This window comes from Sceloporus undulatus, chromosome 6, assembly GCF_019175285.1.
Source record: "Sceloporus undulatus isolate JIND9_A2432 ecotype Alabama chromosome 6, SceUnd_v1.1, whole genome shotgun sequence".
In the NCBI taxonomy this organism is placed as follows: Eukaryota; Metazoa; Chordata; class Lepidosauria; order Squamata; family Phrynosomatidae; genus Sceloporus; species Sceloporus undulatus.
The window spans coordinates 134,054,245-134,078,155 of record NC_056527.1 but is presented as its reverse complement, the minus strand read 5'-3'; the positions used below and the strand labels follow the sequence as shown (position 1 = coordinate 134,078,155).

The 23,911-nt window shown below is 44.9% G+C and overlaps 1 protein-coding gene across 2 annotated transcripts in view; it reads left to right on the top strand.

Moving 5' to 3' along the window:
- The first annotated feature begins 1,065 nt into the window (after positions 1-1,065).
- Positions 1,066-23,911, top strand: part of USP2 (ubiquitin specific peptidase 2) — a 57,436-nt gene continuing 34,590 nt past the window's right edge. Inside the window, exons 1-3 of one of the 2 annotated variants that reach the window (XM_042474691.1) lie at positions 1,066-1,323; positions 6,678-6,766; positions 17,921-18,672. In XM_042474691.1, coding sequence (XP_042330625.1) covers positions 17,965-18,672 — 708 coding nt within the window. In that variant the 5' untranslated portion in view covers positions 1,066-1,323; positions 6,678-6,766; positions 17,921-17,964. The remainder of the gene's footprint in view (positions 1,324-6,677; positions 6,767-17,920; positions 18,673-23,911) is intronic. The other variant, XM_042474690.1, reaches the window with a different exon arrangement.

Below are 23,911 nucleotides of genomic sequence, written 5' to 3'. Positions count from 1 at the left end.
TTTCTTCCAGCTCCTTAAAGTTTCTAGTCCTTATGAATTAGTTTAATTTCATGGTCGGATTAATCCCATTCATCCATCGGAGGATATCTCAAATTTCATAGCCATGCGGTTTGTATCCACTGGTGCGCAGAAGGATGGGAGCCTGTCTCATTGCCTATCCAAAATATTCCCATTCTTGGAAAATCTCCTCTTTTTTGGACTAGAACTGGCTGTGGGAGTTCTGGGGTTTATAGTCCAAGTAGATTTAGTAAGGGAGAGCCAGTGTGGTGTAGTGGTTTGAGCACTGGACTGTGGCTCTGGAGACCACGGTCAGCCATGGAAACCCAGTGGGTGACCTTGGCCAAGCAACACTCTCTCAGCCTCAGGGGGAAACAAAGACAAAGCCCTTATGAGCAACTCTTGCCAAGAAAACCCAATGATAGATTCATGGGTTCATGATAGGTTCAGGTAGAGCCAACATGGCATGGTGGCTTGAGTGCTGGACTATGACTCTGGTGACCAGGGTTCAATTCCCCACTCAGCCATGAAACCCACTGGGTGGCCTTGAGCAAGTCACACTCTCCCAGCCTCAAGGGATGGCAATTGCAAACCCCTGCTGCACAAATCTTGCCAAGAAAACCCCATGATGCGTCTGCCTTCGGGTCACCATAAGTCGGGAACAACTTGAAGGCAGAAAACAGTAACAAAAGCTTCATCTTAGAGTTGCCATATATCAGAAAGGACAAGAAGACACACAGCAGCAAAATTTAGTAAAGCCCTTTGCCAAAGAAAAAGGAAAGAACTTTTCCAGATTCTGCTCTTTCTCTTCTGATCCCAGAGCATCTCCAATTGGGGTTGCCCCTCTTTTCTCTAACAGCAGACCCACCCCCTAAAACAAAAACCCTCTAGAAATATGGCCAGTTAGGCCTCCCAAATCTGCTTTCCCTTTAAGTCTCCCCATTCTGGAATGTGAGAGTGTTCCAACCATCCTGCATGAGGTCAGATAAGACACTATATTTATCTGGCTGGTAACCTGAGCTGTGAATTTCTGCTGGGACAGCTTACAACACCATGATGCCTTTGGGTTCATTCTGTGCCGGAGAAGTTGTCCTCCTGTAGATCTTCCCTTTCCAGAGAGTGGGGAGGGAGAGAAAAGTCATCTCTTTTAGCAAACAGGTTTGTCCTTTTAGGCTCCTTGTGAATAATTTACTTTTTTAAAAAATTTCCTCTTCTTACCTGCTAATAGAAAAAAAGCAGCTTGCAGAGACTGAACAAAGCACCTGCCCTGCATCTGAAGCACCAGCCTTATGCCACGAATCCTCGGGCCTGTCCTTCCACACACAGGTGGGTACCATCCGGACAGGGACTTAAGGGGTCGTTCATATGTTCCTCGAGTCACAAAGCCTTAAAAGAAAACTTCTTCTTCAACTGGAGAACCTTGCAGCTACCAGCTTTATTTTCCATTGTTAACTCCAGCTCTGCCTTCTTTTTAATCTCTTGCCTGTTGCCGGTATGCGCCTTCAAGTCGTTTCCAACTTGTGGCAACCCAGAAGTGAACCTATCATGGGGGTTTCTTGGCCGTTGCCATCCTCTGAGGCTGAGAAAGTGTGACTTGCTCTAGGTCACCCAGTGGGTTTCATAACCTTGAATGAGGTTATTCATAGCTGGGAATATAACCTTGATTACCAAAGTTGTAGTCCTGTGCTCAAACCACTACTATGCCATGCTGGCTCACAACCTGCTGCATTGCTGTTGTGGGTGGAGGTAAGACTTCCCAAATGTTGTCAAGTTGTGGTAGCTCATTCTTTCCATGAGAAAAAAAGGAGGGTGACAAAGGTAGTGGGAAAATCATAGAACCATAAAGTCTCAGAGTTGGAAAGCACAAGGAGACCATACTCTCCAATACAGTGGGCCTTTGGCATCTACTGGGGTTTGGTTCCAGGACCAATGGATAAAGAAATCCGTGGATGCTCCAGTCCCATTAAATACAGTGGCATAATAAAATGGTGTCCTTTATATAAAATGGCAGAAGCAAGGTTTACTTTTTGGAATTTATATACTGTATTTTAAAAATATTTGCAAGCCATGGATACTTGAATCTGTGGCTTAAAAAATCTGTGAATACAGAGGGCTGGCTGTATTTCATAAATGAACGCCACTACACATATGCCCAAGCAACATCAGACTGAGGACAAGATAGCAAAAGTTATTAACACACAAGCTTGGAGAAGCTGCAGCTGCTTGCTTTTGCCTGCGATTTCTGGGAAGGGCAACATTATTCTCTGTTTTGTCATGTCACCCTGATGCACTTTTGCACTTTGAACTCAGTTTGCAGCAACTGAAGTAAGCTGAGGACAAAGGGGGGAAGTTGGAAAAGGAAACTGGGGCATTTTTCAAGCAGGTGAAAAAGTGTGATGGCAAAGGATTACCGTAATTGGGATTGTCTCTGTTAAATTGGGATGGTTGGAAAGTATGCTAATTCAACCCCTTTGTCATGCAGAAGAGCCTTTGAAGTTTGTAATGAAGAGGAAATCGCTGGATATCTTTTTAACTTATTTGTTCAAATATTTATGTCCTATGCTACATTGCAAGACATCAGGGCAGTGGACAGCTAGAATCAATTTCAACCCACTTAGAGAACCATTTCAAATTCAAAACAGCAAGCTTAACTTGAACCATACATAAGTATATGAGACAACTGAAATGGTTTAAAACTACATGTTGAGTCTCCTTTATCTGGAATTCTGAAATCCAAACCATTTTTCATGGGTGGCTGAGATAGTGACCCCTTTGCTTTAGGATGGTTGACTGTATACAAACTTTGTTTCATGCACAAAATTATTAAAATTGTTATGTATTAAAGACTATATGTGGGTATGTTAATAAAATGCCAGGTTTTAACCCAGTCTTGTAATGAAGGCAGCATTGGTGCCAGATGTCTCATTCCACAGCCAGGGTGCCACCATAGAAAAGGACTGGTTAAAGAGTGAAGGGAGAAGAGGCTATAAACTGTTCAAAAGATTTCTAAGAGAGACAATTCACTCTTTCTTTTGGCCAGGAAAAAGAAAAGGTAGTCTGGATAGTGTAAAGGGTACAAGGGCCACAAAAATAGTTTTGGGGCCACGTGCAACCCCTGGGCCACATTTTGTCCCCTCTTTGGTTAAATGGACTAATAGTCTGCCAGTGAGCGTGGTGTAGTGGTTTGAGTGTTGGAATATGACTCTGAAAATACAGGTTCGATTCCCCACTTGGTCATGAAACCTACTGGGTGACCTTGGGCAAGTCACACTCTCTCAACCTCAGGGGAAGGCAATGGCTAACCTCCTCTGAACAAATCTTGCCAATAAAACCCCATGATAGGTTCACCTTAGTGTCACCACAAGTCAGAAATGACTTGAAGGCACACAAGAACAACAACAAAGTCTGAAGCAGCTGCTTCTGTTTACTCGTCTACTAACGTCAAACCGAGCAGACTCAAAACTCCTTCCATCCATACTTGTCTCTTTTCACAAAGTCTGAACCTCAGACTTTGCTGTGCAGTATTCCAAAATCCCTTGCTTTGGGCTCAGCCACAGCAAGTCCATGACATGATGATAAAGATGGCAGTGCCCCTGAGCATGTGCCAAATGTTGCACCCAGCGCTGTTGTCCATACGCAGTTTAGAGCAAAGGTGAGGCTTTTGATTATAGGCTGCTCTGAGCATCCCCATCCATCATTGGGGTAAATCTGTATCCCAGATGTGACATGGTTTTATGACCATTTCAACTGTCATGGCTTCTCTCAAAGGATTGTGGGAACTGCAGTTTGTCGAGGGTTCCATAAAAGAATCAGATCCTTCTCGAGAGACACAGAAACACACACACACCACACTAATCTGGAACAACAGTTCCCACGGTGCGCTGGGAGAGAGAGGGAATGACAGGTAAGCCAATTTATATAGCCATTCATTGGATAGATGGTGTATTGAAATAATAATAATAATAATAATAACAACAACAACAACAACAACAGTAATATAATAACTGCCAGAACCACCAGCGGCCTGCTTGGTGGGGATGATGAGAGGTGTAGTCTGTCACACATGGAGGGTGCTAGGTTAGGGGGAGCCTCCCAAGAGCTGAGATGGGGGAGCATTCCTCTAAATAAATGCTTTAAAGCTAGTGAGCAAATTTTCCTCCTATTCCAGCATCATCACAGCCAAACTAGTCATCCCAAGGAGCTCTGTTTCCTTCTTAGTTCTCTCCTAATCCTATCCATCCCTTTACGAAGACTGAAGTCTTCTCTGTCCCATTCTAAAAGATCAGACTACACTATTGAAATAAGGCAGTCTGACACCGCTTTCACTGCCATGGCTCATTGCGATGGAATTTGGGGATCTGCAGTTTTGTGAGCTTTTTAGCCACCTGTCAGAGAGCTCTGGTGCCGCAACAAACTACAAATACCAAGATTCCATAGCATGGAGCCATGGAAGTTAAAGCAATGTCCAACTGCATTATTTCTGCAGCGCGGGTGCAGCCAGGGTAGCAATATCAAAAAATAACCTTGCTTGGGATGTGGCACATGATCTGACAACACCTCATTGATTTCTAGATGCTGAGGCTGAGAGAGTGTGACTTGCCGAAAGTCACCCAGTGGGTTTAATGTCTGAGCTGGATATCGAACCCACGCTAAAGGAGTTGCTTTCCCCTCCTTCTGGCACCCAGTTTTGTTGACCATTCCACTTTAGGCAACTGTTATGCCACTAAAAATAGAAACTCCGAGAGATCTGGGGGTGGATCTCCATCATCTCATGTGGACTGACCCCAAATATCTGGTTCAAAACAAGAGTCAAAACATCACGGCGGTTATTGCAAAAGAGCTAAAGATGCACATTGGTCACCTTCAGTCCTGTTGGCCAGAGGATATCCAGACCTGGAGAGATCCCAAGCGGTTGTACAAAGCAAAGAAAAACAGTCTCTGCTCACAGAGGACTGAAAATACCTTGACTTTTCACGCTGAGACCAAAGCTCCCCTGAAGCAAACAGGAGACATTGAAGAACTGTTGATTTGCAGCCTGTGAGCTTGAGCAAGTCACGCTCTCTCAGCCTCAGAGGAAGGCAAGGGCAAACCCCCTCAGAAGAAATCTGGCCAAGAAAACACTACCTTAGGATCGCCAGAAATTGGAAACGACTTGAAAGTGGCGCACAATGGACTAAACAGCAGGGTTCAGCTTGTTACGAACACAGTGGTGAAGGTGTGTGTGTTCTGGTTGTTGCCAACTTACAGCAACCTTAAGGCAAACCTAAAAGTAAGCTGCTGCAGTCTCTCCTCTTAGATTGTATGTTCTTCCTTATGAATAACGTTTACCCTCTTGACCACACTTTGATGTTGCTGGGCCACAATTGTCCCAGTTTCCATCCATGAAACATTGGCGCATGTGGCGGAAATGGTGGGGGCTTAAAATTCCAGGGCTCCGCTTTGCTCACCCTGCTTTACATCTTAGGATCTGTTGTTCTGAGTCCAGCCCTGTTTTCCTACATTCCAGCAATCTTAGCAAGTCACACTGAGTGGTTATGGGAGGGAAGGAATATTTGCAGTGTTTGCTTTTTTGGGTTTCTCATGGAGAAGCTAATGTACTCCGGAGGTCTGAAAATAGCCACTGGGGCTCTCAGGGAAGTGTGTCGGTTTCAAGAGGTGTGGATTGTGGGGGGCAGAGTGTGGAAGTGTGTAAAACTGTGGCCCAGGTAGAGGATTCGTAAAAGCCTGCGTGTGGTTGCAAAAGTGAGGCAATTTATTTTGCGGCTGCAAAGGGAGAAAGACTGAGAAAGACCTGGCCTGTTGCAATAGAAGGATGCTTGGATTTAGGAATGAAAAATTATTGGCAACACAGCTTGTGGAAATTAACTTTTGAGGACTGTAACTTCCAGATTTCTCTAGATAAATTCCCCCCCCCCAAACTCTGCTGTTAATAATTGTTCCCAATCCAGGCATACCAGAAATCTACACTTGTTACCTAGGGTGCACCTACACTGTAGAAATAATGCAATTTGACACCACTTTAACTGCCATGGTCCCATCCTACAGAATCCTGGGATTTGGAGTTTTATGAAGCACTAGCATTCTTTGGCAGAGAAGGCCTTGCAAAACTACAAAGCATAGGGTCCTATAGGATGGAGATACAGCACTTTTACTGCCATGGCTCAATGCTATAGAATTATGGAAAATGTTGTTCTCTTGTAGCCTTTTTTCTGCACAGTTGGGATCCACTGAAGGTATGGTTGTGTCCTCAGTTCTTGTCCTTCTGCTCCATGTAGTTCTTTCCTCCTCCCCCCTCCATCTTTCACAAACTGGTTGTGCACTTGGGGAGAAGCCACTCCCTTCTGGCATGCCTCAGTGTTTCCACCTGTGCAATGGGAACAATGGTTGCTTAACCTGGAAGGCATACCCAAACCACAACGCCTGCAGGAGTCCTTTGAAGCTGGGAGGTGAGATGCTCTGAAAATGCAACAGGCATCAATCTTGATCCTTGTGACACCAAAAGACAGAGAGGGAGGGAGGAAGAGAAAGATGCCACACCAAGGCTTAGGAGGTGGCATAGATCAGCTTCCAAGTTTTTCTCTATTGGGCATTCTCTCCATTTTGCCTGCATCCTGATTCTGCCTGCCTCTGTGTTCTCCCGGTGCATTTATGTCAGCTTGCCTCTGTCTTTTCTTCCACAGCCCCAGGCACAGCCAGAATGGTATGATGCTAAGTTGCTTTTAACACCCCAGGGAACGAAGCTCTCTCGTAGAGGTGGCAGTCACAGACGGTAAGCACCCTGGAGGGATGGGAGTGGGTTGAACCCAAGACCTTTTGTAGGCTAAATATGTGCTCAGTCCTTTCTGAAACTTTCAGGAATTTCAGCCCAGTGATTCTTCTAGTTCTGTACTGCTGACACGGACCGGCAGCAGCTCTTTCGCATCTTGGACAGAAGTTTTTCTGAAGGTGGCAAAGGTTGATCCTGGGATCTTGTATATGCTAACCATGATGCTGAACTAAAGCCCTTCCTTAGTCTGCTTGCATACAAGGCTTTTTAATTGTAAAAGAAAAAAGAAAATAGGCCCCCAAATGCCCAAGCTGTCACAAAAACATTTTAGGTCGATTTGCTGCCACGCTATTCCAAACCCTCCTGCCTCCAAACTTACCAAGGAGAGGGTAAAATAGGCCATCCGCTGCAATATGTCTTCCATTGCATGGCTGGAATGTAATATTCTGCCAGGCATATCTAAGTGTCATCTCCTCTCCTTGCATGCTCAACTTACCTGTTTTCTGGCTGGGTGCTGTAATGTTTATGACAGACCCATTCCTCGGTTCAGGCCAAGTCTGTTAGAACGTCCCACTCCACATGTTGATAGTCCATCCTTGGTTTTCTTTGCTGGGAGACTTTTCCATATTCTGGATTTTTCCTTCTAGATCAGGCTTGGATTGTCACCCCACTTGATTTTTGGCAATGTGATGAAAAGAGAATATTTTTTACACCATGCATGCACCTCACTGCACAAGGACACACTCACACACCTGAGTGACATGACTCCGGGATCACAGGTAGCATTAAAAAACATATTGCTGGAATTACTTAGCTAATGACGCACCAGCATTTGGCTCTGAGGTGTCGGCTTGGCTTTTCGTGCCAAATTCCATCCCGCTTAATTATATCCTGCCTGGCCAAGGCTCTTGCAAAACCCGTCCTCCCGCTGTCAATCGGTCGGAGCGTGTTCCACCCCAGAAGCAGCCGCCTCCTAGAGCGAGCATGGAAGACATGACTCCCAGGGATGAAACAGGTACCTAAATAAATCCTGTCTCTGCCTTTGTGACAGAGCTGTCCTGTAAGCTGCAGGAGGATAGCAGGGACAAGTGATTTATGACATATTCTTTTGACTACCTTGAGAGCCAGTCAGTGTGCTTTTAGCTCAGAAAGGTTGTAATGGCAAGTTGTGTGGTACAGAGTTCATCAGTGTGCAAAGGGAACTTGCTAGTGCCTTTGAGACTAACTATGTCAAGAAGTTGCAGCTTAAGCTCTTGTAGTCCTAACTTCCTTGGATGCATGGTGCCTAAGAAAGACTTTATAATCAGACTATATGAAAAGCCATCGACATGCAAAACTTGTGGGTTTGGGGATGAGATGACAAGTTGGTGTCTGTATGTGCCAAAATGCAATGCTTGGGACTCTCTGGCTCATTCAGAACATGTGGGTCTTGTGACTATTTTGTTCGGAGCTCAGAAAGGTTTTTCCAACTGTAACTACCAGCATCGCCTAACCAGGCAGCTGAGGAATTCTGAGAGTGGCAGTTCCTAAAAATCAGCAGTTCTGGTTGTAGTTTAGAAGCCGCCTATTAATTTCCTTCTTCTGTTAGCTTTTATGGAGATGTGGAAAACATTTCTAGGAATCACTGGCAGCTGATGGCTTCCATGTCACTGAGCATTGCATCCACTCCAAGTTTTAATCCAAACATTACAGGAAGTACCCAAGGTGTTCAGCCTGTTTTGAAGATTGACTTCAGCACTTTGGATAGCTCTTGTAAGATTCTAGTTCAAGCCTGGAATGGATTCAATGTCCCACTGACATGGAAGATACCAGCATGCGCTGGTGGGAACCTTGTGGTTGAGCATCCACAAGCAGTCTAGGCTGAGCCACATAACCTAAGTGGTATGGTGTCATTTCATACCTGGCTTGCACATTGAAGCTCTCTGCCTTGGATGGTGTGGTCCTCAGGTGAAACCATAGAAATCATATGTGGTGTAAGGTCCTTTGGCAATGAGTTATAAAGAGCATACGTACATGTTCCATCAGAATTACTTGCGTATTTTGTCGATTCAGAGCATAAAATTGGACCTGGATTTGGCAAAAGATGCAGCAAGTTTCTAGCCCTCATGAATACAGAGGAACTTTCTGAAAACAGAGAAGTGGTTGCCTGCTTTATATTTGTTGTTGTGTGCCTTCAAGTCATTGCCTACTTATGGCAACCCTATCACAAGGTTTTCCTGGCAGGATTTCTTCAGATAGAAATTTGAGCAAATTATCCAGAAATAATCCTGTTGACTGAGGGCCATATGCACAGCAGCAATAAGACACATCAAGGAAACCCATTGTACTTCAATGTGGCCAAGAAAAATGTGAATTCATTTTGTAATTGCAACCCCAAAAACTATTTTTCCCCAACTCTATGATTCAGTATGTAATCCAGCAGATTTCAGACTTTTCTGGTTCCAGGGAGCCCAGACTACAACTATCCCTTATAGCATATGTCTTTTATAGAAAAAGCTACCCAGTCTAAATCCGGTTTAAAGAGAAAGCATTGGCAGAAGGAAGGGCAGCCAAAGATTTCAACATCTTTGCTAAAAAGTTGTCGCATGTTCCAAATGATGCAGGATTATATAAAATCACTCTTGGTTTACATGAGGTACTGGCTGACCATTCTTAGGCCTTGCCGCTCCTCTGAATGAACAATACAATGGGCACAACATTTTCTTGCAGCTCCACATTGTGGCAAAGAAGCAATTTTATTTCACAGAGGCAATTCCTGGCCATGTTATATCCTTAGGCTTAGTTTACAGGGAAATGTTATGGGGTAATTGTTGTTGCTGTTTTTATGGCATATCATTACAGTGCCTTAATCCTAGGCATATTTGGAACCACGGTGTGGTAGTGGTTAGAGCGTCAAGCTGGGATTTTGGGAGATCCAGGTTCTAACCCCCCATTTGAAACTCCCTGGGTAACTTTAAGCCAGTCTCTCCCTTTCTCAAAATGACCTACTTCACAAAGCTATTGGGAGGATGGAAAAGGAAAGCCATACACATTATACACATTATTATGAATTCACTGGAGGAAAGGAAAGATAAACAGAAATGTAATTAGTCATTCTTTTAAAAGGATACCTTAGGACATTGTTGATTTTATTTTATTGTAATTTTTATGTGTGTGAATTTCACCACTACATTCACTGGTGTAGTAGTTTGAGAATTGGACTATGTCTCTGGAGACCAGGGTTCGAATATCTTGACTTAGCCATGTAAACCCACTAGGTGATGTTGGGCAAGTCACACTCTCTCAGCCTCAGTGGATGGCAATGGCAAACTCCCTCTGAAGAAAATGCCAAGAAAACCTTAAGGTTGCCATAAGTCGATAAGGACTTGAAGGCACACAACAACAACAGTTTCATGCCAGCTTATGGCAACCCTATCTATCTTAGGGTTTTCTTGGTGAGATTTATTCAAAGGCAATTTGTCACTCATTCCTCAGAGGTTGAGAGAATATGATTTCCCCAGGATACCCAGTGAGTTTCCATGTCTGAGAGGGAATTCGAACTCCATTTTCCATGAGTCCTTGTCCTTGTCCAACACTCAAACCACCACACCATGCTGGCTGTCAATGGTTTGTTGTTGTTGTTGTTGTTTTGTGCCTTCATGTCAACTCCGGCATATAGGGGTGACCCAATTCAAGTTTTTTCTTGGCAAGATTTCTTCAGAGGAAGTTTGCCATTGCCTCCCTCTGAGGCTAAGGGAGAGTGACTCACACATGGCTGAGCAGGGATTCGAACCCTGGTCTCTTGGAATCCTAGTCCGACACGCAAACCAATACATCTCACTGGCTTCCAGTGTAAAAGACAAATTGTCCAGGGTGCAGTAGCATACAAGATGAATTTACAAGATGCACATACATGCATACATTTCTGGATGTTTGTAAACCAGTGGCATACTGAAGCCACTGGCATGCTTGTGCCCGTGCCTCTTTGTTTCTCCAGCACATGCCAAAGGCCAACTGGAGACCTGCCAGGGCAACCAGCCAATTCCAGAGCCTCTGTCGGCCATCCTGAACGGACTCCGAAAGAGGACCGTTCCCCAGCAACCAAAGACTCTCTCTTTCTTTCCCTGCCACATGAGCCGACCTGAAAAACTAAAAGGGGACAAAGGCAGATGGCCAGCCAGCCAGGGCTGGGGGGACTCCACAACAACTACAAAATACAGGCCCTTTAAGGGCACCCGGCCTTTTCCTTGGGCAACAGAGGGCATACCTGGGCACTAGCTGTGTGGCAGTGCAAAACTCTGGGCTGATTTTTTCCAAAGTCACTGGAGAGCTGAGCCTGGCTAAGGTAAGTTTGTCTTGGACTGTCTCGCCTCCTGGTTATGTTTAAATCATGATAGTGGTGGACTTTGAGCAAGACAGAGGTTGGCAAAGTTTCTCCTTTCTTTTGGACTAGAACTTCCAAAATCCCAGGCAACATGGGGACCCACTTGATGGGGAGTTGCAGTCCAAAAGGTAAATTGTCCTTAAACTCTTCAATAAACCTCAGCTTCTTCCATACTGCAGTTTGACACTGCTTTGACTGTCATGGCTCCATCCTATGGAATCTTGGGATTTGTTTGCGGCATCAAAGCTCTCTGACACAGAAGGCTAAAAATAACTCACATAACTACAGATCCCAGAATTGGGCCATGGCAATTAAAGCAGTGTCAAAATGTATTATTTCTGCAGTGTAGATACAGCCTTTCTCTCTTAACCCACTTCGATACCAGATTTCTTAAACTCAGTTAGGAGTTTTTACATTTGTCCTTTTATTGAATGAAACCTGTTCCCTTTGGTTCATGTCAATCTTAGATTCTCACAAATATGATCATAGAAGTCAACAAAGTCAGTAAAGGACAGTTTGATCTGCTGAGGAAGGAGAAAAGCTGGACAAGCTAGGAAATGCTGCAGTGGTTTTCTTTTGCCTGAGTCTACAGGGAAGAGCAATATTCAGCTCCCTCCTCTCCTCTCCTCTCCTCTCCTCTCCTCTCCTCTCCTCTCCTCATGTTAAATTGAATCTAGCATTCCTAGTCTAGTTCTTCTTCAACAGATCAAGCTCTCCTTTATTGACTTTGTTGAGCTCTGTGATTTGGCTTCTGAATGCCAACAGTCTGTGTACCCCCAGAGTACCAACACCCCACTTTGCAAGGGGAGCTGGGAAGGTGAGACCCACAAAACATCCCTCCAGTTGCAATAGGGTGGCTGTGTGTAGCCACAGCCAGGAAGCTTTCCTTTGGGTGTGATGAGAGCTCCCAGAATCCAGTGGCCGTGTTGGTTGGAGGATGATGGGAGTTGTAATTTGCAAAAATAGAGAACATTTCTTCTCTTCGTTTCTGGCTGTATCGTGAAGGGCACTTGCTCATTTGCATCAGCCTGGAGTGGACTTGTAGGCCTGAATTATTGATGGAGCAACTGCAAATGCTCAGTTTGATCATGGTGTCGGCTGAGCAGAACTATGGGGACAGGGCTGCTTAAAGGCTTCTCTTAACCCCTGCTGAAAGGGACTGGTCCCATTGTGGAGAAGGAGCCATAGCTTAGTGGCAGAATTAATGCAGCATGCAGCAAAACTATGCAGTGCTGCACTAGGACTCTGATAGGCCAATGTTTGAATTCTCACTCGGCCATAGAAACCCACTCGGTGACCTTGGGCAAGTCACACACTCTCAGCCTTAGAGGAAGGAAATGGTAAACCTCCTCTGAACAAATCTTCCCAAGAAAACCCCATGATAGATTTGCCTTAGGGTCCCCATATGTCAGAATTGACTTGAAGACTGACAGAAATAATTAGAAATATGGTAGTCATTGTCATAACTGAAACGTTCCTATTGCTGTGGCCCCAATCCCAAACCAAGCCTAATTCATAAAGGATAGAATTCTGCAACCAATTGTTGCAACATGGACATCTCCTGTTCTGGGTTCCAGCTTATCAGCTATGCCTACATCCTTCCATCACAACTACTGGTTTTCTAGTTTTCCTCTCTAGCATATTGTACTCACTGAGAATTCTCGGTTCTCATTCAGTTTTTTTGTGGGGGGAAGAGAAATGATCCCTCCCCCCAAAAAATGTTTGACTTCTGCAGACCTTGCTGCCAAATCCTCGCCCTTGGTGCATTGGAGCTGGTGTCATTTTGGTTGTGTAAGCAGCCGTGCTGACAACACATCCATCAGAAATACATAAATGCACACCTCTGGGATTCAGGACTTGCTGTGCCACAGGCAGATGTATTGGGAAAAGATGCTTGCTTTGCAAAATAGCTGCAGGTGACTCGGTCAGGTGAGCTAAGCCATGTGCTTGTAGAAATAAGAAGTGAAAAATCTCGTCAAGCCATGAGCTGGTTGGCCTGAGGAGAGAACACTCATGGTCTTCCATGCAAGAGTCAAACCATGAGTAAGATTTTCATTGAATGCACCAGCACATACTTTAACTTAGTCAACACACTAAAATAGAGAAATGAATCTGTTACTAGGAGAGTCAGACCTCAGAGTCTGGCCCAGAGTTTCATGGCCTGGCCCATCTTCTCCAGTCCTTAGGGCAAGGGGAGAAATCTCAGGGCAAGGATGCTGCCTTCAAATGTGTGTGTTTGTTCCTCCTTGGTTGGACTTCATGCTTTTGACTTGAATCGCATACTCTATGTATCTGCAATTGATGCTTAATGCATCAGGCTGCATGGCATCACCAGGATGTTACCTATTGTAACGTCATTCTAGTACGATCATCAGGGCTGATCGCCTGCGATATCACAAGGGTTTGTCCATAGATCTCAGGATTTGGCTCCGACATTTCAGGACTGGAGCGTGTCCAGAGAAAGGCAACCAAAATGGTGAAAGGTCTGGAAACCATCAAGTCCTATGAGGAGCAGCTGAGGGAGCTGAGTATGTTTAGCCTGGAAAAGAGAAGCTTAAGCAATAGCATTAGCATTAACATTTCTATACCGCTTAGTAGTGAACTCAGCACTCTCTAAGCTGTTTACAATCTGTAAGCCAATTGCCCCCAACAATCTGGGTACTCATTTTACTGAACTACAAAAGGATGGGAAGCTAAGTCAACTTGGAGCCTCCGAACTCATAATGTTGTGGCTTAAGAGGTGCTATGATTGCCCTGTTTAAATGTTTGAAGGAATGTCACATTGAAGATGGAGCAAGCTTGTTTTCTCCTGGTCTTAGAGAGTAGAACCTGGAGCAGTGGATTCACACTACAGGAAAAGAGATTCCACCTCAACATTAGAAAGAACTTCTTGACAGTAAGAGCTGTTCAACAGTGGAAGAGAGTGGTGGAATCTCCTTCTTTGCAGGCTTTTTAACAGAGACTGGATGGCTATCTGTCAGGAGTGCTTTGTTTTTGCCTTCCTGCATGGCAGGGGATTGGACTGGATGACCCTTGCAATCTATTCCAACTCTATGATTCTTTGACTAGTGGTAGTCCTGATTTGGCAACCTACCTGGTACCCTCCCAATGGTGTGTCTAGTATATTTGACACCCGGTGCTGCCCATTTTTTAATACACACACATACACCTTCCTCTCTTCAACAGCCTTTTCTGGGTTTGCCAGAGCTGCTGACTGAGTAGGAAAGGGAAGATGCTCACTTTCCAACCTTGCCAGCAGGCATGCCAAACCCAGAAGGCAACCCCTTCCTACCAGTGCACTGGGTGACAAAATGGATGTTATGTGGTATGGAAGAAGCAGCAGTGGGGAAACCTGGGAGGGTTAGAAATGGAAAAACGTTGACTCCAGGACCTTACCTAGCATCTAATTAAAAGAGCAAAGAGGAATCATAATGTTGCATAAGTGCCATCAGGGGGCAGGATTTCATCTCTGGGCATGAGAAAATCATCCTGCCCTAGGCCTTGAAAGAGACTTTTGTCTCTCAGCCTGATGGCAACTGTAGTCATGGCATGTAACAACAATCTCTCATGGGACTCACATGGCACACTTCATGATTCTGGCTCAAATCATTTCCAGGATGACTTCACCAGAGATCCTGCTTAGTTTGGTGCATCTCTTGTGTGCCCATGTTGATATTCAGGTATGCTTGTTGGCAATTGAGTAAGAATTCTGTGTGATTCTGAAGCACACATCCCGCCTTTCAAATTGCATTGACAAATTCTGAATGGGCAGATCTGGCAGCTGATTTATACAACAAGTTGTTTTAATGTCATTTGGACTGGCCTTGGCATTGAAATTTCAATACAAGGAAGTAGTAAAAAGCTTCTGCTGGAGGTTTCCAGGAATGGGGATTCTGTGTCTGTCCAGATGTTTATGGATCGCAGGTCCCAACATTTTTTTGCCAATGGCTATGAGGGCTATTGGGAGTTGCAGTTCATTATCTAGCTGTCCATGTATGTTGTAGGGGTTCACTGTGGTACAGGAGTGTCTGTGCTCCAGTTAGAAATGGGCTTTGTCTGATTGCATCCCTCTTTCTTAGCCAGCAGAGGACACCAGTGCCCTTTACAGGCAGCTTTAGCACTAGTTGAAACTTACTGAGAACTTCCAAGGTGTTGAGTTTCTCTGTTTATGCCACCTGCTTGATCCTGTTTTGAAACTGGGGCCTGGGCCTTTTTCTCCATAACAGCTCCCCCGTGATTTCAGGGGGTTGCTTTATTTATTCATTTATTTTTAAATCTGGTTGAAATAATTGCAACACACGCAACTTTTTAAATTCCATGTTCTGTCTGCACATCTGGATCACACTTTGGTTTTGCAAAGTATCTTGCACAAATCTTGTTGTGTGCCGCCTGGGTCATTCTGGAACCTGGAGTCCTAAAAAATAACTTCGGGTGCATCTACACCAGTCATTCCCAAACTTTGGTCCTCCAGGTGTTCTCAGAAATCCTAGCCACCTTGGCCAACAGTTAAGAATTGTAGGAGCTGAAATCCAAAACATCTGGAGGACCGACATTTGGAAATCACTGATCTACACTGTAGAAATAATGTAGTTTTGATGCCACTGTAACTGCCATGGCTCCATCCTGCAGAGTCCTGGGATTTGCAGTTTGATGAAACACCAGCACCTTCGAGCACAGAAGGTGAAAGGACCTTGTAAAACTACCAATCCCAGGGTCCGATAGGATGGAGCTACAGCACTTCAAGTGGTGTCAGACTGCATTATTTCTTCAGTGTAGATGATGCACCCTTCTTCAAGTTCTGCAAGATGCAAAGGAAGCCAATGGGCCTCAGTGCCTTTTGAATTAGTTGGGGAGAAGAGAGAATCTCAGAAATGCAATTTTTCCTATTTCTGCATGACAGGCTGAATGTTCTGGTGAGGACCTGTCTTCTCCAACATTGTCTTCTCCTGGCGGCGGACCCCAAGCATCTCCAAGAACCCTATAAGCTGAAGGACATGGGGGCAATCACACTCTCCCACTTATGCTCACACACGTGGCATTCAGGGACACGCAATCCCTGAACATGGAGGTTCTATGGACCCCTTGCTCCAGTGGCTGCTGGTATCACTGGAGCAGTCCATCCACTGACTTTTCATCCAGTGGTTCCCAAACTCTGGTCCTCTAGGTCTTTTGGACTTCAGCTCCCAGCATCCCAGGCCAAAGTGGTTGATGTTTCTGGGAGCTGCAGTCCAAAACACCTGAAGGACCAGAGCTTGGGAACCAATGTAAACTTTACAGGAATCCTTTCTCAAATAGGTTCAGCACCTTGGACAGATTATTTATCATCTGGAATAAAACCCAGAGTCAATGCTCTGCTGACAAGGAAGCCAAAAGCTGCAACTTGCAGCATGCTCTTTTAAAAGCAAGTGTGGCGATATTTGGCATATTTCTGAGTTCAATGCTCTGCATGTGTGTTTGTGGATTCATTGAGCGATTGAGTGATTGGAATGTATCTTGCGGTTATGTTTTGCTTTCAGTTGGAATCATTCCCATTTCTTTCCTGGCTCAGCATGTGTGAATTGTTTTTGCAGGTATAACAATCAAAAAGTGTGCCGGAGGCAAACAATCTAAAATGTCTCACCATTGCCAATTTTTGTATCATGATTGTGTGCCTTCATTTTAAATGTTATTTTATGCACCATTGTCTCTCTGGAGGAAGGGTATTCTATGAAAGTATTGAATCAATTTAAAAAATGTTAAAAGAACGTTAAATCTGGAAAAATTCCTTCAAAATGCCTCTAAAACTGCCCTTCAAAAACTGACTTTAAACCATAACTAGATGTTGTTTGTTGTGCTGATAAGTTGACTCGGCATTCGTTTATTGCATTATATTTTGACAGGTAGTTTTTGTTAAACCTAAATCTAAAATGTTTCACCATCGTTAATTTGTATATGATGACTATGTGCCTTGATTTTAAATGTTCTCTTATGGACCACTGTATCTTTGGAGGAAAGGCATTATATAAAAATATATAATCAATTTTTAAAACATGAAAAGAACGCATATCTTGAAAAATTCTTTCAAAATGAGTCCAAAACTGCTCTTCAAACACAAACTTTAGAACATAACTAGGAGATGTTGTTTGTTGTATGTAATGTAATGTAATAAGTATATAATATAATGAAATAAGTTGACTTTGTACCCACTTATTACTTTTTATTTTGACATGCGATTTTGTTAAAGCCTGGGGATCTTTCATGCTACATAGTTATAGTGCTACTGTGTGTTTCCATTTTATGAGCCATGACTTTCATCCTGTGGATTCCTGGAATTTGTAGTTTGGAGTTCTCTGGCTAAATGCTCCTCCCCAAACTACAACTCCCAGGATTCCATAGGACAGAACCATGGCAGTTGTGGTAGAATCATAACAGTATAGTTGTACAGTGTAAAAGGGTCACTGGTGACTGAAAGAACCAAGAGGACCTCAACCCATTCCTTGAACAAACAGTGGGCCATTAGTATCTGCTGAGGTTTGGTTCCAGGATCCCCCATGGGTACCAAAATCTGTGGATGCTCAAGTCCCATTGCATACAATGGCATAGTGTAATGGTGTCCCTTATATAAAATGGCAAAATCAAGGCTTGCTTTCTGGAATGTGTGTGTGTGTGTGTGTGTGTGAATATTATCAAGCCATGGATGCTTGGATCTGTGGATAAAGAATCTGTGGATACAGAGGGATGACTGTACATAATTTCCAAACTCTGAAGTCTTGATCTGATGGCTGTCCCTGTATCCTGTTCTTGTTCCCTTCCAGTCAATGTCACCAGCCCTGGCCCCAGCACCACCCCATCCCTCAGGATGTCCCAGATCTCCTCCACCGTGAAGTATAAGGCCTCTCCCAGTTATGGCACCTATTCTTCCTACTCCTCCAACCTCTCCTCCTCGTATCTTGACAAGGAGAAAGTCGGCTACAAGTCCACCACACCTTCCAGCTACCTGACTTCCACACACCTGAGGACATCTGGGGGCACATCATCTTCCTCATCTTTGAACTATGACGGGGGCAAACGGTTCCCCCAACGGCCCGATTCAGGCACAAGGCTAGGCACCAGTTATAGCCGAGTCCCAGTCAGACCCCCTGGAAGTGGAGGGCTCAGTGGCGGTGCCACCAGCTACTCCTTTGGTACCGGCTATGGCACCACTTTGGGCCGGAAGAAATCCAGCAGCCAGTCGGACTTGGCTCGCGACTTGTCTGGGATGCACCTCTCCTCCGACCCATATCGAACCGAGTCCTCCTCATCCACCACCCGTGGCAGTCCTTTCCTTGCTCGAAACCGCCAGGAGCTATGTGGTCTTCAGGGGATTTACCAATCCACCAGGCAACCAGATTACATCAAGGATTATTTGGAGAATTATAGCTGGAAAGGGGGCCGTTCCCCAGTCTCCAGCCTCTATGGCACTCCCCCAGAGGTCATCACTCCCACTTTGAGACCCACAAGCCGCTGCTCCCTTCAGCAATGGGATCGGACTGACAGTCGGACAGACATCCTGGCCAAGGAGTCTACGGTAAGGTGCTTCTCTCACTTTTAAGACAGTTGTGGGGTGCAATGGGATCATGTTGCACATTTTCTGTAAGACTGCAGCAAAATGCATTACAATACAGTCAGCCCTCCACATTTGCAGCTTTGACATTTGCAGGTTTGATCATTCACAAATTTGATTATGTTCTCTCTAGGAATCTTTAGGTCCTCTGGTGCACCTCTGTGGTCAACACCCACCAGACGTCATGGTGGAGGACCTAGAGATTCCTAGAGAGATCGCTTCTTTAGGCATTTGTAGGACCTCCAGCACGATTCTATGGTCAACTTAATGGCAAATGTCCATAGAGTTGCACTGGAGGACCTAGAGATTCCTTTAGAGGTGTTTTCAGGTTTTAAAACAGTGGGTTTTTTTAATTAGCATTTTTGTCACTTTTGTCTCCCTTAAAGGTGGAGGGCCTTCTGTATCCAATAGTAGAGCTGCCAGGTCAGAACTTGCCTAGAGCCTGAGATTTAAGGACCCCGAATCTATGTGAAACCAAGGGATGACTCTTGGTGACATCCCAAGTGGCAGGCCCTGGTGATATTACAAGGCTTATGTTACAAGGGTTGGCTCCTGGAGATATCGTTAATCACGATATAGAAAGCACCCATAAAACATGCTCTTCAAATCAAATACATCAAGTGTAACAAATGCAGGAAATATATCTTTCAAGACAGCACTATCACCCTGAGATTCCATCCCCTCAACCTCAGGACTAAAGAGGTAGGGCCAGGCCTTGAGATATGCCAATCCTATGATGTAGAACCAGCATGGTGTAATTCTACAGGGTTCCAGCAGGGTTCAAGCCCCTGTTCGGCTATGGTAACCCTCTTGGTGACCTTGGGCAAGTCACACTCTCTCAGCCTCAGAGGAAGGCAAAGGCAACCCCGCTCCTCTGTGTCACTACAGGGAGACAAAATGAGAATTCTAGCCTGCAAATGAAATCTTCCTTCGCTCCTCAGATTTCTAGTGTGGCAGTAACTTAACTGGCAGAGAGCCAGAATGGTATAGTGGTATAGTGGATTCTGGAGACCAGGGTTCAAATCCTAGCTCGACCATGCAAACCCATTGGGTGACCCTGGGCAAGTCACACTCTCTCAGCCTCAGATAATGGCAGTGGCAAACCCCATCTGAAAAAACTTGCCAAGAAAACCCCATGATAGGGTTGCCTTAGGGTTGCCATAAGTCAGAAATGACTTGGAGGCAAACAACAACAACAGAATAACTTAAAACTTCAGCTGAGCATTTAAAAATTCACTTGAGGCATCCCAAAGGGCAGGCAGTATGACCCAAGGAATGCAAACACAGCAAATCAAAGAGTTCTAAGTGTGAATGATTTTCAGTGTCTCCCTCTCTTCAATGCTAGAAATTTGGGGACTGAAGGAAAATTCCATGGGAGGAGGACAGAATTCTCATTTGGCAGGCAATGCTCCCATTTTGTCCCCATACCCCACCCCCAGTAGCTACACCCCTCCACTTTTGGTACCTTACAGCCCCCCAGATCACTTTTCCAGATGTGAAGAGATACATCCCAAAGGGGCATTTGCATTGCCAGTGAACCTGCATGGCAAGAGCAGGTGAATAGCACAGCGGCCAGTTCATGCTGTGCCAACATCAGGTCAAACGTGCTCAAAGTTGGGTCATCTGTTCCAGGGCCCATTGTTGGCTTCAGGCAATCTGTGTTCCTAGGTTAGGGACACCTGAGTTGCAGACTGTGAAAAATGAGTCCAGTCACCCACCTCGTGCGCGGGGAACATGGGCTCAAGCAGGGGAGGCTGAACATCTCCGTCTGGAGGGGATGGAAACTTTGGCCCAGGTGTGGGTTGAACTCGGTGAGACTCTCCCCCGTGGAACAGTCAACTGGAGCACAGAGGTCAAGTTTAAAGCAGTCTGAACATAAAACTGTGTTGCAATCCTCCTGGAAAGTGACAGAGTGAGAGAGGAGGAGAGAAACAAACACACAACAGACACAAAACTCAGCATATTAGTCCGAATGTTCATTGTGTCTGTGTGTGCCTTCAAGTCTGTCATGTTTCAATATTTAAAGGGATGTCATCTTGAGGATGGAGCAAGCTTGTTTTCTGCTGCTCCAGAGACTAGGGCACAGAGCAATGGATGCAAACTGCAGGAAAGGAGATTCCACCTCAACATTAGGAAGAACTTTCCAACAGTAAGAGCTGTTTGACAATGGAACACGCTGCCTTGACACATGGTGGAGCATCTCCTTCTTTGGAGGCTTTTAAATAGAGGCTACATGGCCATCTATCAGAAAGGACTTGGATTGCATATTCCTGCATGAAAAGAGGTTGGACTGGGTGGTCCTTGGGGTCTCTTCCAACTTCTATGATTCTGTGATTCTCTGATTTTAAGTCACATGTCTACTTATGGTGACCCCATGAATTTCATAAGGTTTTTGTAGGTAAGGAATCCTCAGAATTTCTTTCTCCGAAATGTAGCCTACAGCACCAGGGATTTCTTGGTAGTCTCCCATCCAAGTACCAACCAGGGCTGACCCTGCTTAGCATCCAAGGTCACATGGGATCTGGTGCCTTTAGGGTATTTAGCCCTCTTGAGACCTATCTATTGAAATGGATTTCTCCGGGTGGAGTTTGAATAGGACAAATAATATCCCACCCAGTCTCCTCTTATTTCGGAAGCTAAGAGAGGTTCACTACAACAAATCCTTGGATGGGAGACTACCAGGGGATTCCAGGGATTTCCAGGTGGGGCTAGAAAAGATCAGACAGGATCCGGTGCTTTTACGGTACTTAGGCAAAGTGTACATACATTACTGAATATAAAATGAGTATGACTTTCTTTGTTTTTTTTGGGGGGGGGGGGGAGTGCCTCTCTAACCATGAGAGCTAAAAAACCTGGCATGCCCTTCCTTTGCCAGATGGTCAAAGCTCTAGGCACCAACAAAACACACAGACAGTTCTGATAGATAGGCATCGCAATGGCCGGGGGATTCTGGGAGCTGGAGTTTCAAAAAGCAACTTCTCCAGCCTCTGCACACTCCCTCTCATGTGCTGAGACAGCTGCCTGGCACCATGATTCACTCCAGGACAGTTCCACCCAGAGCCTTCCTGAACCTGTTGACAAGGCCAGAAGAATTCATCTCTGTGTGTGTGTGTGTGTGTGTGTGTGTGTGTGTGTGTGCTTCTGTTTGTTCTCAAGCAAGTATTAAGCAATTATACCTGTTACATAAACACCAGGGACTAATGCCAAGGAAACAGCCAAGATTGACAGGGAGGCAAGGTCTAATTGCAGGCTCTCAAGTCCACAGCAATGGCATGCACCCATTCCCTTCCAGGAATAGAGCATATGCACTGGACTATGCACTGGACTTGGTCTGGGTTTAGGTACAGTAGATTCTGGGGTGCATCTACGAGGGCAGAATGAGAGCATCGCCTCTCCCAAATAAGAATTCTGTCCCTTCCCATGAAATTTTCCTTATGTCTCCAAATGTCTCACATTGCAGTAACTTAAAATCTGAGTAGAGTTGGGTTTAGGCATCCAGAGAAAAGGAGCAGGCAAAGTGACCCAGGGAATCAAACACAGCAAATAGAAACATTCTAGGTGTGGATGATTTTCAGTATCTCCCTCTCTGCAACGCTAGGAGTTTGGGGATAAAATGTCATTAGAAGGCAGCAGAATTCTTATTTGGAGGGCCAGAGCCCTCCTTTTGCTCCCCTTGGGTAGGTTTGGCCTCAAGTAAGACAAGACCATCTGAAATTTGGCATTGGTGTCTTAATCTGAGGCTACACTGTCACCCATGCAGGGGTTAATTAATCCTGGATTTAATGGCATAACAGATTGTTGTTGTTGTCATCATAATTATCATCAACATATTATTATTATTATTATTATTATTGCAGTCATTTGTCTCCCACCTTCGTTCCAAAAATGGGACTCACTGCATCTAGCAACATATCTAAAACAAGACAGATTTAAAACTATGCAAACATTTTGTTAGAATTATAAACACAATGTTATCTAAAAAGCAATTGAACAATTTATCGGGTTACATCCTCAAGCCTGAAAAACATTAAAATTCACAAACGGCTCCAGTCCCATAGTTTGTGCCCCTGATAACTATAAAGAATCCTGTCCAGAGTCAGAGAGCTGAGAATTGAGGTAGTGATTTTTCTGGCCTCTCCAACCCCTGAATCCTCCAACCATTGGCCATGCTGGCTGAGGAGGGGTTGCCCAGAAAAAGTCATATCCCCAAGCCATTATAATAATAATAACAACAACAATGGTGGCAGCAGCAATGTTTGCACGCAAGAGTTTCTTTTCAATGCCCCTGTCTCTGCTTAGGATCTGGCTTTGTTCGGCTAACTCTCTGAGCAAGCACTGGTGAGAAAGAAAGAAAGAAAGAAAGAAAGAAAGAAAGAAAGAAAGAAACCTAAGAGGCACATGGCACAATGGGGACAGGGGAAAAAATTGGAGGTGTGTAATATGCCACATGGGTACATTTCAGCCCCTGCAAACTATTTGTGAAGGCAGCAGAGATGACAGGACTGTGGCTGGACTGACTGGCGCGAATGGGCTGCCAGAGATAGCTGTTCTGTGATGGCAGATCCAGTTGACGCCACTTGCTGGGAAGAACTGAGATGCCCTGCTGTGCTTGAAGTCTCTTTCCCGTCCCACTCCTGTGATCTGGGCTTTCTCCCCCTCTTCTAGTGGTTGCATGCATTGTCTCTCTAAAGAAGTGGCATTCATATTTGTCCAAGAAGAACACTTTGTTAACTAAGGCTGAGTTCATCTGCAGAACCTGTTTTATTCCCCCCCCCCTTGCCTTCCCCAGCAATGAGGTCATAATAGCAGGGTGAACAGAGTAAGGTATTTGCAAGCATATGCAGAATGCCTTTCCTTCATGGCTAGCTGACACTAACTCCAAGACAAAGGTTTGTGGAGGAGAGTGCATCACCAGGTCCAGGAGTCTACTGCTGTTGTTGTTGTGTATCTTCAAGTTGTTTCTGAATATAGTGAATCTATCCTGGGGTTTTCTCGACCAGATTTGTTCAGAGAATGTTTGCCATGGCTTTCCCCTGAGGCTGAGAGAGTGTGGCTTGCCCAAGGTCACCCAGGGGGTTTCATTCCTGGGCAGGGAATCGAACTCTGGTCTCCAGAGTTGTAGTCCAACACTCAAACCACTGGTTCTTTGCAGTGTCTTTTGCAATGCCATGCAAAAGCTGACACTGGCATCATGCTCAAGATT